At 41.3% G+C, this 14,440-nt stretch overlaps 2 protein-coding genes across 7 annotated transcripts in view; both read right to left on the bottom strand.

Annotated features, from left to right (window-relative positions):
• Positions 1–464: 464 nt before the first annotated feature.
• pnisr (PNN-interacting serine/arginine-rich protein) lies at positions 465–6,789 on the bottom strand. Of its 4 annotated transcripts, none has more exons than XM_040013327.1 (12): positions 6,664–6,789; positions 6,069–6,177; positions 5,769–5,945; positions 5,426–5,661; positions 4,901–5,066; positions 4,355–4,545; positions 4,097–4,237; positions 3,748–3,847; positions 3,097–3,150; positions 2,490–2,684; positions 1,325–2,411; positions 465–805 (listed from the first exon to the last, which is right to left on the bottom strand). In XM_040013327.1, the coding sequence occupies exons 2-12, from the start codon at positions 6,154–6,156 to the stop codon at positions 772–774; spliced, it is 2,469 nt and encodes an 822-aa protein (XP_039869261.1). In that variant the 5' UTR covers positions 6,157–6,177; positions 6,664–6,789; the 3' UTR covers positions 465–771. The 4 variants fall into 4 exon arrangements, with proteins under 4 accessions (XP_039869261.1, XP_039869263.1, XP_039869262.1 ...); XM_040013329.1 differs by having other exon boundaries at positions 1,325–2,408; XM_040013328.1 differs by having other exon boundaries at positions 2,493–2,684.
• Positions 6,790–10,340: 3,551 nt separating this feature from the next.
• The window catches only part of usp45 (ubiquitin specific peptidase 45), a 36,922-nt gene continuing 32,822 nt past the window's right edge, over positions 10,341–14,440 (bottom strand). For all 3 annotated transcript variants that reach the window (XM_040013334.1, XM_040013332.1, XM_040013333.1), the window contains exons 15-18: positions 13,919–14,016; positions 13,714–13,800; positions 13,384–13,528; positions 10,341–12,256 (exon numbers count right to left, since the gene is read on the bottom strand). In XM_040013334.1, coding sequence (XP_039869268.1) covers positions 12,126–12,256; positions 13,384–13,528; positions 13,714–13,800; positions 13,919–14,016 — 461 coding nt within the window. In that variant the 3' untranslated portion in view covers positions 10,341–12,125. The remainder of the gene's footprint in view (positions 12,257–13,383; positions 13,529–13,713; positions 13,801–13,918; positions 14,017–14,440) is intronic.

Genomic DNA, 14,440 nt, shown 5'->3' with positions numbered 1-14,440 from the left:
CTAAATTGATTTGATTAAAATAACTTATTTAATCACTTAAATATTGCTGCATTGCTTTATCTATAACAAAACAGCAACAAACTTGTAGATTTAGTTTAACTCACTCTAAAACTTATATAAAATATGGTAAGGAATACAAAGTGCACCATTTGCAGTACTTAGTGGAACAGAAGTAGCATAACTTGTAAATACTTATGGACAAAGCAACCGTTCTTCAGAAAACTGAGATAATGTTTTAAGTTACTTTCTACCATTCATTCTATCAATGCACGGTTTTTGCATCACATGATTAACACTACTTCCATCCAGCAGCACTGACAGCTGAACACATGCAGCCTTAAAGTGGGAATTATTGTAATCTCCGGGAAGTAGCAGGATCCTGCTTTGTATGGTTAAGTTTAATGCAATTGCAACACGCATCATTAAATACTGTGTTAGTAAATACTGAATTAAGGTCAGAGAGGTAGTGAGGCAAGACAAGAAACAGTTTATTAGACATCTTACAATAATTGGAGAAAAAGTTAATCTTTTTTTAAAATATACACAGTTTCACTTGAGTTTTTTAGTGTGTAATTAAACTGTGCATGATAATGGAAACTCCTACCATTCAAACTTGTTCTTCAGGCACACTTTAAAAAGAACATATTTACAGTAAAAGAAAAGTATGAGGGGGTTTTCACCTACACAACTGCCTCTATAATGAGACAAGCCTGTTCAACTCATGGAATTTAAAATGGCAAAGTGCACAGATCAGGGCAGTGACTGTGCTCCTCAGCGTCTGCTACGACGGGAGGGAGACGTCGACCTGAAAGAAAGTTATGAACACGACATTATTCCTGCACTAATGACACTGATTGCAGTGCACAACAGAACAAAACACGTTTTACCAAAAATACTGTCAAGACTATAAATATGGCAGAAAACTTCCATAAAAACTGATGTTATACAAATTCTACAGATGCAAATTAAACTGCAGAACATGGCGAAAAGACAAATTTGTTTGTTTGGCTCAATTTGACATTTTCGCCCTCTATTTTGGCCAGGAACCAGACAAATCAGGCAGATGTTCTAGGGAAGCGGTACTTGCTAGTATTCAGTCATGGCATATTTGCATTTGACATAGAAAACCGTTGTGAAAGATTTAAGCCTTTAATTCATGAGACCTGACTTTACACAGTCAGGCACGTGTAGCTGTATTAAACATTAAATTTTCATAACAGCCAACATTTTCCTCTCAGCTACTAAAACAGATCAAAGACTCGAGAGAAATCACAATGAAAACAGTATTATAAAGTATTTTGAAAGAGAAAAAAACGAATACTACCTTGATCGCGACTTAGACTTGTGTTTGCGGCTTGCCTTCTTACCAGACTTGTGAGATTTTTCCGTCGATCTTGAGCGACTACGTTTGGATTTCTTATATTTTTTTTCCTTGCTAACTTCAGGGGAGGGGGATCTACTTGAGTCAGAGTCTGAGTGCCTCTTGCTAGCTTTGGCCGAGCCCTTCTTGCTGGCTTTACTATCATGTCGCGAGTGCTTGTCAGTTTGAGAATCGGTTCCTAACTCGCTCTCTTTCCTTTTCTTCGATTTGCCATTCTCTTCACTAACTACAGAGCTCCCTTTTTCCTTCTCTTTGGTCTTTGGCTTTTCCTTCTTTTTATCCACCTCTTTGTCTCTATCTTTATCCTTCTTTTTCTTGTCTTTCTCATGACTACGACTCCTTTCCCTCCTCCTCTCTCTGTCTTTACTAGAGGCCTTTTGTTTATGTTTGCTGCTGCGACTATGACTGCTGTCCCTGCGTTCCCGGCTCCTTTTCCTCTCTCTATCCCTCTCCCTGTCTCTGCTGCGACTGCGACTTCCTCTGGCCCTCTCTCTGGCCCTGTCTCTGGACCTAGATCTACTCCTTCGACTCCTGCGCTCCCTGGAATCACTCCGATCTTTCTTGTGGCGGCCTGATCGCTCTGCACTGCTCCTCCTCCTGTCCCTGCCCTTCTCACTGCGATCACTACGATGCCTGTGAGAGCTGTGGCTGCGGCTGCGCTGCCGGGTTTTGTGGGATGAGGAGCGACTACGTCTCCTTTTCCTTCGCGGGGAGGAAGATCGAGAGGAGCTACGGGAAGATGCTGAGGAAGAAGATGAGGAGGAGGAAGATCGACTGCTGGTGTGGCTGGAGGTGGAGCGGGAGCTGCTGCTGTGACCATTGGCGGGAGAATCGCTGCCGCCTCTCCCTGAGCGTTCCTTCCCTCTGCCTGAATGCTTTCCCTCACTACCCTCCCTCTCACTACGGGACCTGCGCCTGTCTGCCAAGGGCTCTGCCTCCCTCTCTTTCATGTCCTGTTTGTGTGGATATTCTGACTGACTCTCATCATATTCCCCCCTTTCTTTACTTAATCTCTCCTTTGCCATCTCTTCTGTACAAACAGAAAACAAAGACTCAGGTTAAAAGTGAACTAGTAACACACATTGCACAAATGTCATTTAATATTTACCACGTGCTAGCAGCGCCTCCTGAGCTTGTTTCTCTTGCAGCAGCTGCATCTCCCGCTCTTTGCGGCGGAACGCGTCCTGCTTCTCCCGGATGCGGTGACGTAATTCTTCCTCATCTGTGTCTGAGGATTCGGATCCTCGGACGCTACGGCCATCCTCATCCTCGCTCTCATCTGAACCATAGTCACCGAGCCCGCCTGCCACAACAGAGCCCCCAGGTTGTTGAGTGTTGGAAACTGTTAAGATCCGCTCTCAAATCAGGTTCCACTTATGAAACCACTCAATCCAAACTCAAGGTCCCCATGAAAGGCACTTAATCTTGTTTAACTTTATACTTCACACCAGTAAACCTCTTATTAACAAAGAGTACACATACAGCTCTTAAACACTTTCAACAGTCTGTAATGTCTTTGAGAGCATGCTTCTAATTTCAAAGCACAGATCTAAAAAGCAAGTCAGATGCCACTTTTGCCTTAAATAGTAGCAGTGAAATATTGGGTGTCACGCTTTGTGCCAACAGCTTTTCCCACGTTCCGACTAATAACCCCGACTATAAATCAAAGAAACTTCCCTTCCCTCCCCACCAGTGACAGAAAAAGGGATACTCACTGAGACCGGTCAGAGAAGCCAGTGCACTTGACTGTGCCAGCTGTTTTGCAGGAGCTTTGATTCACATCAACAACAGGAACAACATGTTAAAACACATACTGCCATTTTCTCAAAGGCAAGAGTCGCTAGAGAAAGGGATGGGGGCCACAGATAAAGCACTATTCACAAGAGCTGCCATTGGTAACAAGAGAAAAAATAATAAAATAAAACAAAAGAAATGGAGAAAAGAGAGAGGGTTAACAAACAAACTTCTGTCACACATCCAAGTCAAACAGTCGGACAGGAGCGAAAGAACCAATCTGTACTAATGCACAGTCACTTCACTGGAGGAAGTCTCTTGTATCTACAGGTGAGTCAGCGCTGAGACTTTATTCAGTCTTACAGCCATTCAGCAGCACCTCCAATACCATGACAGGTTTTCAATACTGTCTGTGACAAACACTGCTCTGCTGTGTCCTGATGCATTAGCAGAGAATGGTTGGAAATGCATATCACACAGACATACTCTGATGTATGCTGCTCAGTCACCCTCACTTACAGGGTGTTACGGAGTAATTTTTAGAGGCACGTAACGAATTCTGTCCAGATTTAAACATAATGTTTTTGTGACAAGCAGAGATAATGCAAAAAGAGGAAAATATAAGAACAGACCTCGAGTGGCTTTCCTGTGAGCATCTCTAGCCACATGCAGGATCTCTTCATTTGTGACCTCAAGAAGGATCTCTGTCAGGAGTGTTTTTGTCATCACCATCTAAAACAAGGACAAATTAACAAACATCTCAATATTTTATCAATTTCAACAATTAGATTAAAATCAAGCGCTCAAAAAGGAGTCAACTGGACATTTTTGGTTTGTAAACACATTTCGCCTCTACAAATCAGAAAAGAAGTCCAGTTGCCTCCTTTTCGAACACTCAAAACTGCCATGACCCGGACTGAGAACCTACACAATCACACTCAAACCCGACTACTTGAATGTAATTTGAAAGTTCAAACTGACCAGCTGGAATTCCTTTTCCTCCTCAGTCATTTCAGGTTCACTGTCTTCTGCAGGGGGCGAGGGACTCCGCGCAGAAAATGCTTTCTTTAGTGAAATCTTTTCTTCGTTGTCATTATCATCATTGCCCTCATCATCACTGTCCTGATGCAAACAGAAGAGAAGAATGAGTTTCAATCAAGAAAACATAGCCAATCATTGCGACAGATAAAGAGGGAAAACAAAACTATTTGCAGTATGGGTCTTAAATGAGTTCCTTACAAATTTACTCTTGCGGGGCAGACGTGGGCCATCACCACCCTCATCGGCCTCATGGCCTTTAACGTCATCTTTTGCCATTTCTGCACGCTCCTTCTCCATCCGCTCGCGCTCCAGCTTCTTTTGCTTCTCCCTGTCCATCTTTTCAAGACCTTCTCTGATCCATGCAGGTAGTGTGCGTCTCTTTACAGCATCTGGAGATCAAACGTGTTATCCACATATATTTTACAAACGATTAAACTATTCCAGTACAAATCCATGTACACAAAGAAGTTGTTGTATTAATATGGTGCATCGGTTTCTACAGCTATCACCTATTTAAATTTGACTCTTTTTTTTTTAAACAACCAAATTTTTATAAATACCTTTTGTATGCATATAAAATGACGTCAACACAGGTGGAATAAGGACTTCGATTATTTAAACATATAGTCATCTACTGATATTTATCTCATACCTGAATACCATTTTCTTGAAATGTTTCTAGAAAGTTCAGGAATTTAAATAAATAACTAAAAAAAAATAAAAAATTCAGACATCAGGACTCACCTAATGGTGCTGTTGGGGCCTCAGGTTTGACAGGGAGCTGGATAGGGGATCTTGGCCTGTCTCGAAACCCAGGCGGTCTGGCATCTCGTCTGTTCTGAGGAGGACCCTGCCAGTATGGGGAGTGGAAGCTTGCTGGTGTCGGAGCAAATGATGAGGCAGCTCCATGCTGTTGAGAGACAGCACAAACTCAAAATTAAAGTCAGTTCTAAGTACTTAAGGTCCTCTGTTTTGGCAGTCACTAGGTGTGGGGTTGCTGTTGTCTTTCCCCACTCCTTACTGAGCTAAAAGGTATACTTGGGTTAAAAGGGGAAAAGAAAAAAAAACTCAACAAATAAAGTAATAACAAACCATGCTGGATCCTCAACAAGCCAACACTTCCTCTGCACAGCATCAAGAAAGCAAACGACTGATACGCCTAGATGCTCGGACCCGGCAGAGTGTCTATGGATTGCTCCTTCTCGTGCTACTTGGCTGTCACACTAAAACCAAAACGCTTCAACAGTTTCTACCGTAGCATCTGCATACCTGATAATCAAACTGGTTCATGGCCATGGGGGCCATGGCGTAGCTGTCGGGCTGTGCCCCATACCCATGGCTGTTCTGGGGGTAAACCCCATGGTGGGCTTCAGAGTTGAATTCCACGCTGTCCTGGCTGTTGCTGTCCTCGCTGGGGTTCACCACATCCATTGGTCCTGACCCTGGAGGGATCCAGGCCTGGTCAGGGGGTGGAGGAGGAGGGGGCTGGCCATGCATTCCCCATTCTGTTAAACACAAAATACTTAAACAAGCCACAAGAGAAATCTCCACAGTTTTTTGTTTTGTTTTTTTTCCAGGGGGAGAGCCATGGCTCAAAGGCTTAATTGTGTACCTGGTTGCCACATTCTGCCAAATGCTGGGTCACCCTGAAAGTTGCTGTGATTATTCTGTCCAACAGATTCGAGGCCTGGGATGTCCTGACCATTGGGCTGGATGTTCTGCTGCTCTCCTCCTGTAGACTCTTTTTGGGCTATCCATGCTTGCGCCAGGGCTGCCCAGTCCACTTGACCTGGAAAAAAGTGCATTAAGACTAGTTGCCAGTACAGTTTTTGAATCCATTGTAAAATATTTAGATTTTTTTTATTGAGGGAGCAAAAATGCCATTTGTGGTGCATGAGCATCACTCACTAACCTGGATCATGCTGATGCTGAAAAGATTGCATCCACTGCTGCTGGCTAAGAGGCCATTGCGGCCAGGGCTGTCCTCCCTGGTCCCACATTGCTCCTTTCACGATTTACACCTGAAACACCCAGATCAGCTACATTTAATTGTATTGTGCACTCTCAACATGGAGAGGTGTGTCAGTGTAGAATTACACTTGCCAAATGGCAATGGAATTGCAAGCTGCAATAAAGTGCTAACGCTACTTCAAACTGACCGGCTAGCTGTACGTTGGGAGACACTTCCCTCTTAACGTTAGGATGCTACCTAATGTGAGACATTGTGTCGTTACTTACATAGGATACTGAAATTAATTCGGGAATTGTGCATTGGTTCTTTTTTTTTTTTTTAATTTTTTTTTTTTTTTTTTTTAGCTAAGAAAGCTTAGCCATGCTAACGTGAGCTAATATTAGCTAGGCTAGGCTGTGTCTGAAAACCAGCAGTTAGCACCACATTTTTCTCAACGACCAAGCAAAGGTTCACTCATTTAAATTAGGCCATAATGGGAAAGAAGAGTGGCTGAAATTTACACTGAAGCTGTGCTTTGAGTTTACAGAATTCCCACCTTTGCCTGACGGGTTCGTTCCGGCGATGCGGTCGCAAATCAAAATGGCTGTACAGGCGAGCTGCTCGGAGGAAGTACGAAAGAAGAACTGCTGCCTTCAAACTAAATAGGAAAGTTACAAACCATTCAGTATCCATGGTTAGTATAAGTTTGCTGGAAGATTATTTGAAAGGTCGAAGAGATACTCAATCTAGTCTCTGACTGTATGTGCAATACAGTGCTTGTGAACTAGACATTCATTTGTCCTATGTCAAAAAAGTTGAATTTGTTGTTCTAATTTGAGTCATTAAATACATTTAATGAATTTTAAAATTTTGTAGCTATGACGGGTGCATTTCCTAACCTCAAATAATAGTTTTGTTGTCAAACCTTGAATAAATGGGATTAAACTGAAAATGAAACGGAAGAAAAAAAAGTCTTTCCACTTGAAACTTTTCTGTACGAGCAGCACGTGAAGGCAGCACGCCAAAGGCTTCAGATGGTGATGTCAGTGTGATTTTAGCACCCATTTATAGCTTGCGTAGTTTTCATGTAACTGGAATGCCGAAATGCCTTTCAACGTACGCCTTCATAGAGGGTATAGAGCATGTGCCGCAATGTGCATTCAGAACCACAGCCATTTGGATTTGAAACAACAAATCTACCCAGGGCCTTCCTGTTTGTAGGGACCCTTCTAAGCCTGTAATGAAACGTCTATTTTTTGTTTTCGACTGCTCGTTTCTCTGCAGTTCTTCTTCTTGTTGTTATCATCAAGCTCCCTGACAAAACTCAGCTGAGTGAGCGAACTTCCAAAATTAGAATAGAAAAAAATGAAACAGCCTAAAGTAAAATAATAAAGGAAATTGAAAGAAAGCAAACTGTGGGACGTCAGTAGTTAATTTTCTTTCAAAAGAAAGGTGGGAAGAGCACAACTAACAGATTAAGGATGGTTTAGATATCAGCAGTTGTTATAGATAGTGTAAGTAGTTACTTCATAGTGATGGATGTGTTCATGTGTCTTTTTCTCCTTGTACCATGTACATCAGCATACCTGTTTTTATTACTAAATAACCCAACATATCTGAACGACCATCGCGCTTCCGTATTCATTTTGATAACATGAAGTCCAACACTCAAACATATCAGATCATCTCTATTATTTACAATCATTATGGTGACTTTGGTGATCTGGTTGGATCTTTGATGTGCCTCAGCACCAAAACGGCTGGAAAACAGTATAAGGCTGTAAGCAGGTTAGCCTAATATCAGTCCTGTATGCTTCATTCCTGTGGAGGTTATGTCTGTGTAGCAGCTCATGAGGCTTAGAGGTAATCTGACAAAGACTAGAACTGAAGATGTTTCTTGCACATTTTTATTTTAATAGTTTCCAAAGTATAGATCATCAGTTATTATTATCATCATTTTAACTAGTTTAAAAAAAACCTGCAGAAAATAATTCATTTGTAATGAATGAATATTTTGCACAAAAAGCAGCCACAGCCATTTAACATCAAAGGCTTCTTAGCTTGAATTTTTTTTCCCCAATAACACATTTAAAATGAAACACTTCATTGTCAAACACTTGATTTGTATGCAGCCACAGATTGTGCATGTCACATTTTAATATTTTATTACTGTTCAAGATGCTGGGTCGAAATTTGGTTCTTCCTAATTTGTGTTCTCTCTTTAAGTATTTTTCACCTTCATTACTTCTTAAGTACAGGAGATACCCACATGAAATTCGCACAGCTGTAAAACGCTGTTACAAATGGCAAGCAAATCAATTTTACACCCAAACCAAGTGGCAGAGCTTTTGTTTCAAAGCTTTTTTAATAACCAACTTTTAGCATCAGTATCATGGGGAATATCATAGGTTTAATAGCAAACAGCACCAGTTTAAGGTTTATGATATTGAGTAACAGAAGAATGAAGCAATGTTGGTGTTCACATTAAAAAAAAAATAACTCAGACATATTTATATTCTGAAAATTCTTTCCATTCATTTTCTCCTGCTTAACCATTTCAAGGTCACAGTTGGGCTGGAACCTATCCCAGCTGCACACCCAGACAGATCCAGCCCATGACTGGTCTGATGCAGAGCAGAGACAGCCATTCAAGCTCACACCTACAGCCAAGTTAGAATCACCAGTTAACCCCAATCATGTCTTTGGACTGTGGGAGGAAGTTGGAGCACCTGGCGAGAACCCGGGCATTAAATGGAGAGCATGCAGACTCCACACAGGAGATTCAAACCCATGACCTTGTTGATGTGATGTTATGGTGCCATCAAATGCACCAGTTTTTCCAAAATTCCCACAATTGGAGCACACACAAGAGGTTTCGTTCTTTCAGTTGGATTCAGGTCAGGTGATTGGCTGCGTCATTTTAGCAGCACTATTTTCTTTCTCTGAAACCATTTGAGTTTCCCTGATGGTGTGTTTGGGATCATCACCTTGCTAACCCCCCCCCCCGCTTTGAAACACTTGCTGATTCTGGTTTTTCTGTACCTTTCTTTGCATTCAATACTTTTTCCCTGTGTGAATTGTTACCAACATCTGGTAAGACTTTCATGTCAATAGCACCTTTAGAAATGTTTTTTCTTTTTAACTAAAATCTGTGATGCTTTCAATACTTATTTCACCTGCTGTGTCCATTTGGGAATCCAGCCATTTGCTGAGCATAAACAGGTGCTCGTGTCATTCTGGAGGTTCAAACTGCATAATTTAAGACTTATTTATTGGCATGAATAAATTAAGCCATAATCAGCAGGATTCCAGCATTAAACAGACTGGATGGAGCCCACTATTTTTCCTAAAACAGAACTGAAGCACTTTATGAGAACATGTCGTGTGTTTGAAGAGGTCATGTGCAGGTGTGATTTAATACCATCGTGTACTCTGTTGGTATAGTGTTGGTGCATTTGCCCTGTGAAGAACAAAGCCTGAGGCGTGTGCAGTCCAAGTGTGTGAATGCTTCCATGTGAAAACGTGTTGAGCGTGTTATACATTAGCGAGTGCATGTGCAGCGTGGTGTGCAGCTGGGCCAGGCTGACAGTGAGAGCAGTAAAAATTTAACCTCCACTGCTGGTAGACGAGCTCCACAGCAGCACCTTATTAGTTTCTTAAAACTGTCTCATGCAGAGGGAGGGCGCTTTTCATTACACAAGATTAAATCACATCAAATGCCTCAGCAGCATGTCCTCCAGCCAAAAGCCCCCCTTTAAAAATAGACAAACGCACTTCAGAAAAGATTTACTCGTCTTGTTTGGTGGCGGTTTGACAACATGTTCTATGTTCCAGCCGCACGGCCGGGATGTCACAGCGTGTGGGAGTGAGAGAACGCGCGGGGCGAATGTCTTTGGACGTTGCCCTTTTTCCTGATTCCACACCCACCTCCTTTTCACCAGCTCCCGACATGTTCTGAAGCAGTGCTGCTTTGCACCCGTCACGGCCGATAACGGGCGAAGACTGGCTGAATGTGGCACCGCGGGATCCGCAGTGACAGCCGAGATAGGAAGAGGGAGACTGTCGACGACATCTTGCTTGCAGTAAAAAAAAAAAAAACAACCCAAAAAACAAAACCCAGCATGACACCAATTTAGCAGCAGAAAACATTAAATCTATTGTGATTTCTTTTCTACTACTAGAGCTGTTGCACAAGAGAAGCTTAAAGAAAAAAAAAAAGAATATCGTTGAATATACTGTTCATAAATTAGGTTTATTTTTATACATTATGTTTTATGTTCATTCCATGAGCAAATTTAAATATTTTTCTGGGAGCAAGAATTTGTCTTGAGGAAGGAAACCCTGCACGCCTGGAGCACCATGAGTTTTGTATTGTCCTATATGTACAATTACATACACTCAGTACTGTTTTTGCTTACAGTAAGCAATACTGTACATAAATAACCCACGCATATCCCTCTTTATATGATTGCAAGTTGTCTTCTCACCATGCACGGGTTTCTTAACCGTGAAGAGAGGCACAGATTTTGTATTTTTTCTGTCGCAGGCGAACATAATTCATAAACTCGGATGCATACATTGAACTCTTTTCTGTCTAATCATTTGGCAAAGCAGGAGAAATAAAAGTAGTTGAATCTAAAATATTTTCATAGAAAAACAAAAAACAGGTCATTTGTCATGGACATTTGAAGAATAGGCAATACATTCATTAGAACATCAACCCATGCACATTACAGAAAGAGGTTTTTCTTATTAGCCTTTTTTTTTTTAAGCCTTTAAACTGTTTTCTAACATGTTTCTCTCATTTTTTTCTTCTTTTATGCTCAAGCTTATTCATGGCATTAGAGAATGAAGAGCAAGTCTGTTGTGGTGCTGACTGTTTGTCTGACACTTTCGTGTGTTCGGGTGGAGCTGAAATACAATGAAGGCAGAAGAAGTGCTTTGTTGATGCGATAAACATCAAGTGCGCCTGCCTGCGGGGGGGGAGAACTACACCGATGACCTTGAGGGAGAGTATGTTAAAGAAACTCGGCTCAAACTTGCCGCAGAAATAAAAAAACCAAACAAACTTGTCTTTGGCAAATTCAATTCACTGATAGTCAGACATTTATACATTCTGATTTTAAGAAAACAATCCTTTTGAAAAAGGCCGAAGTAGAATAATGTTGTGCTACTTCTTTAAAGGTGCTGTGTGGCAACTTCAGTCAGTATGTTAAGCCAGTGTGTATCCTGCGTCAACAGAGCCAAGGCTGATTTTTCAGACTGGGTGTCTCAAATGTACAAACACAGATTCCAGTGAACTCCACAGAATGCTGCTTCTCGGCTCCTCCTCGTCTATATTCGTCTTTACTGTCACTAATGATCACGCTCTCACTGAAGCCATTGCCTCACAATTCAAATATTTTGTGCGGAGCATTTACATTCATAACACAACCAGACTACCAAGTCTGATTTAAGCTGGCGATCATTTACTGATGTGAAAATGGTACACAGCACCTTCAAACTACATTCACTGGTCTCTCGCTCACTCACCCACACAAATACACGCAACCGACACCAACTCATAGGCGCCGGGTACAGGTTAGCATGCAGTAAAATTCTGCCACTTCCAGTTAGTTATAGTAGTAAACTATCATGCATTTTACATCTCAGGCACGTGACTGTGGCTGAGACAGACCGTAACATTTGTGTTACAGCTCAGGTTCAATAACACTCTGGTTTTCACCTAGCCTCTTTTTAAAGAGCAGGCTTTTCATAGTAATGATGATATTAATAATAATAAAAAACAGAACATGAATGAAAATCTCTAAGCCACAAAATAAAATCCTTTTATCTTTTATACATCTACAATATTTAAAGGTGCCAATTTAAGTAATACAAAGGTGTATACAGTGAAATCCTTCCCTTTTCTTGCCTCCAAAACACCCAAAGATACAGTAAGAGGAGTTTACAGGCTTCTGCAAAAACAACACAAAGCAAAAGGAGGTTTTCTAGAGATAAATACTTTCTTCTGTCATGTTAGAGGATTTCCTCATAGAAGAGCAGATATGCCTGAGAGTTGAGTACCCTTGACTCTGGTACCATCTGAACTGTGGTATCGCTGACATACACCCACTGGCCCTGGGAGCTGCTGCAGGTGTCCCTGGCACCTGGGAAAAAACAAAAACAAAACCCACAGTGTCAACATCGTGAGGCATAAAGGCTCCTCCTGGAGTCGGGGGGTGGAAATACAAGGAGATACTGGGTTACTGGGAGTAAATATTGGAACAAGCTGTCACTTCATGCTTCCATAGCAACAAAGCTAAAATAATGCTAGCCAGTAAGGAGTGCTGAAACTAGCTCAAAGTGGGCTCATTGTGCTCTTCTTATTTTCTATATGTTACAATGGATGAAACTTTATATAACCCTCAAAATGTCACAAGGGGCATTTTAAACTCTGTTCTGAGAGCTGACAACACTCGATTTATGGTAACTAAGTGGTAAGACCAGGGCCATCAAGTAAACAGACAGAAAGCCTCAAATAACAAGGTCACAGATTACAACAGGCTAACTCACTGCTATTACCTGCGTGTTATAGCAGCAAGACTGCATAAATTAAAAAAACCTGAATACTTTTTAAAGTCTTTAAATAAAACACATTTTAAAAAAGGACCTGCAGACATGTTGGCAACAAGATTAATTTTTTTACCTACTACTCTCACATGAAAAAAAGCAAAGCATGATTATATATACAAAATAATACTTTCAAGCTTAGCTGAGTTAAAATGAAATTATTGTAGTAAGTTACTTTAATACTTTTACATTGAGCAGCTATAGCAGAAAGAAGAAATGTTGAGGAAGACAAACTTTCATTTAATAGAGATGTCACAAGGCCTTAAGATAAGAAATTGCTCGATTCACCAGTCTGTCAGCATTCATTGTAAAGATGTGAGACCTGTGTGTCATCGCCAACTAAAAGCTCCTATTGTAAGACATCATTTCTTAACATTATTTTGGAAACAGCAAGGAAAACTTCTTCCTTGAGGTTTTCAGCTATTTTTCAGCTTTTCTGCAAACCTGGACACGATATAAAAAGAAAATGAAAGAGGGAAAGAGAAAAACATGGCTCCAAAGGACACAAAAAACTTCCATTCAACCTGCTCTTTGTGGAAGACATCTTTGAGGTTACAGGAGAGTCAGGGTTTTATTGCCAAAACACTGACTAAGCTTACAAAAACACAGAAACAAAATAACAGATAGAAGGTCTTGAAAGAGCTCAGGAGAGCTGGCCCCTGACCTGACAGGTTCTTGTGCTGTTGTTCTGTTTTCCTCTGTGGAACGCGCACTTTTACATATGCAGTGTAGTGGCCTCCACGCATTGAGCCACTGTGTTCGACAATCCCGTACAGGCTGTAGAGGACACGCTCACCGGCTGCCAGGTTCTAGTGGAAAAAAAAGAAAGAAAGATTAGCAAAAAGTAAAACTAAACTTTAAAAAAAAACAAAAAAACAAAAAAAACTACCACCAACCAAGGACTTTCATTACAAGCTGAACCAATAAAGTGATGTAGTCACAGAAAAAAATCTGAAGGTGCAGGAAAGTTTTTAGAAAATTTAAACTGTAAAACCTTGCAGGACGCAGAGCAGAAAGGAGCCAGATCCAGGATCAGAGGAAAGTCAACATGGCGGTTCACCTTACGGAGGTTCATCCCTGCCTTAAAGGAGAGAAAAAAACCAACAAAAACACACACGTACACACACACACCAATCAACAATTAGGCTCTCAAACTTACTGATGATTTTGCTGAAGAAAACAGAGCTATGGCTGCCTACCTGGTGGAAGCGTTTCAGGTGCAATGTGATGACAGGAGGCAGTGAGGATATGAGCATCTGCTTCCTAGCGCTGGTGTAAACCTTCTCCACTTTCTTATCTATGCAAACACAAAAACACAGTAATGTCAGCTACAACTATTAACTACTTGAGTAATTTAGACAAACACAGAAGCAAGCCAAAATGATATCAGCCACTCAGTATGGGCAGTATGGATTCCTGGACGTCTGTTCAAACTTGAGCGGTCGTTTTAGAGCAGCAGTCTGATATGTGAAGACATGCAGCAGCTCATGAGAGTGAGTCCTCAGATCCAAGGCCTGAGATTTCAGCTCTGTGTATGTTATGACTCACACTACAAAGAAGTGGACTGCTACAGGATTGGACAGACAATTTTCTGTGTATGTTTTTATTCTCCCCCCCCCCCACAACGACAAAAATACCAACTCCACACAACCAACTGTAAAGAATGTGAAGAATACTCCGATGGAAGATTTTGCGTGTAGCGTATAGACAACCTGTGGTCT

This window comes from Simochromis diagramma, unplaced genomic scaffold (assembly GCF_900408965.1).
Source record: "Simochromis diagramma unplaced genomic scaffold, fSimDia1.1 OVJJ01000618.1, whole genome shotgun sequence".
NCBI lineage: Eukaryota > Metazoa > Chordata > Actinopteri > Cichliformes > Cichlidae > Simochromis > Simochromis diagramma.
The sequence above is the reverse complement of the archived record's forward strand: the minus strand, read 5'-3'. Positions and strand labels throughout refer to the sequence as shown.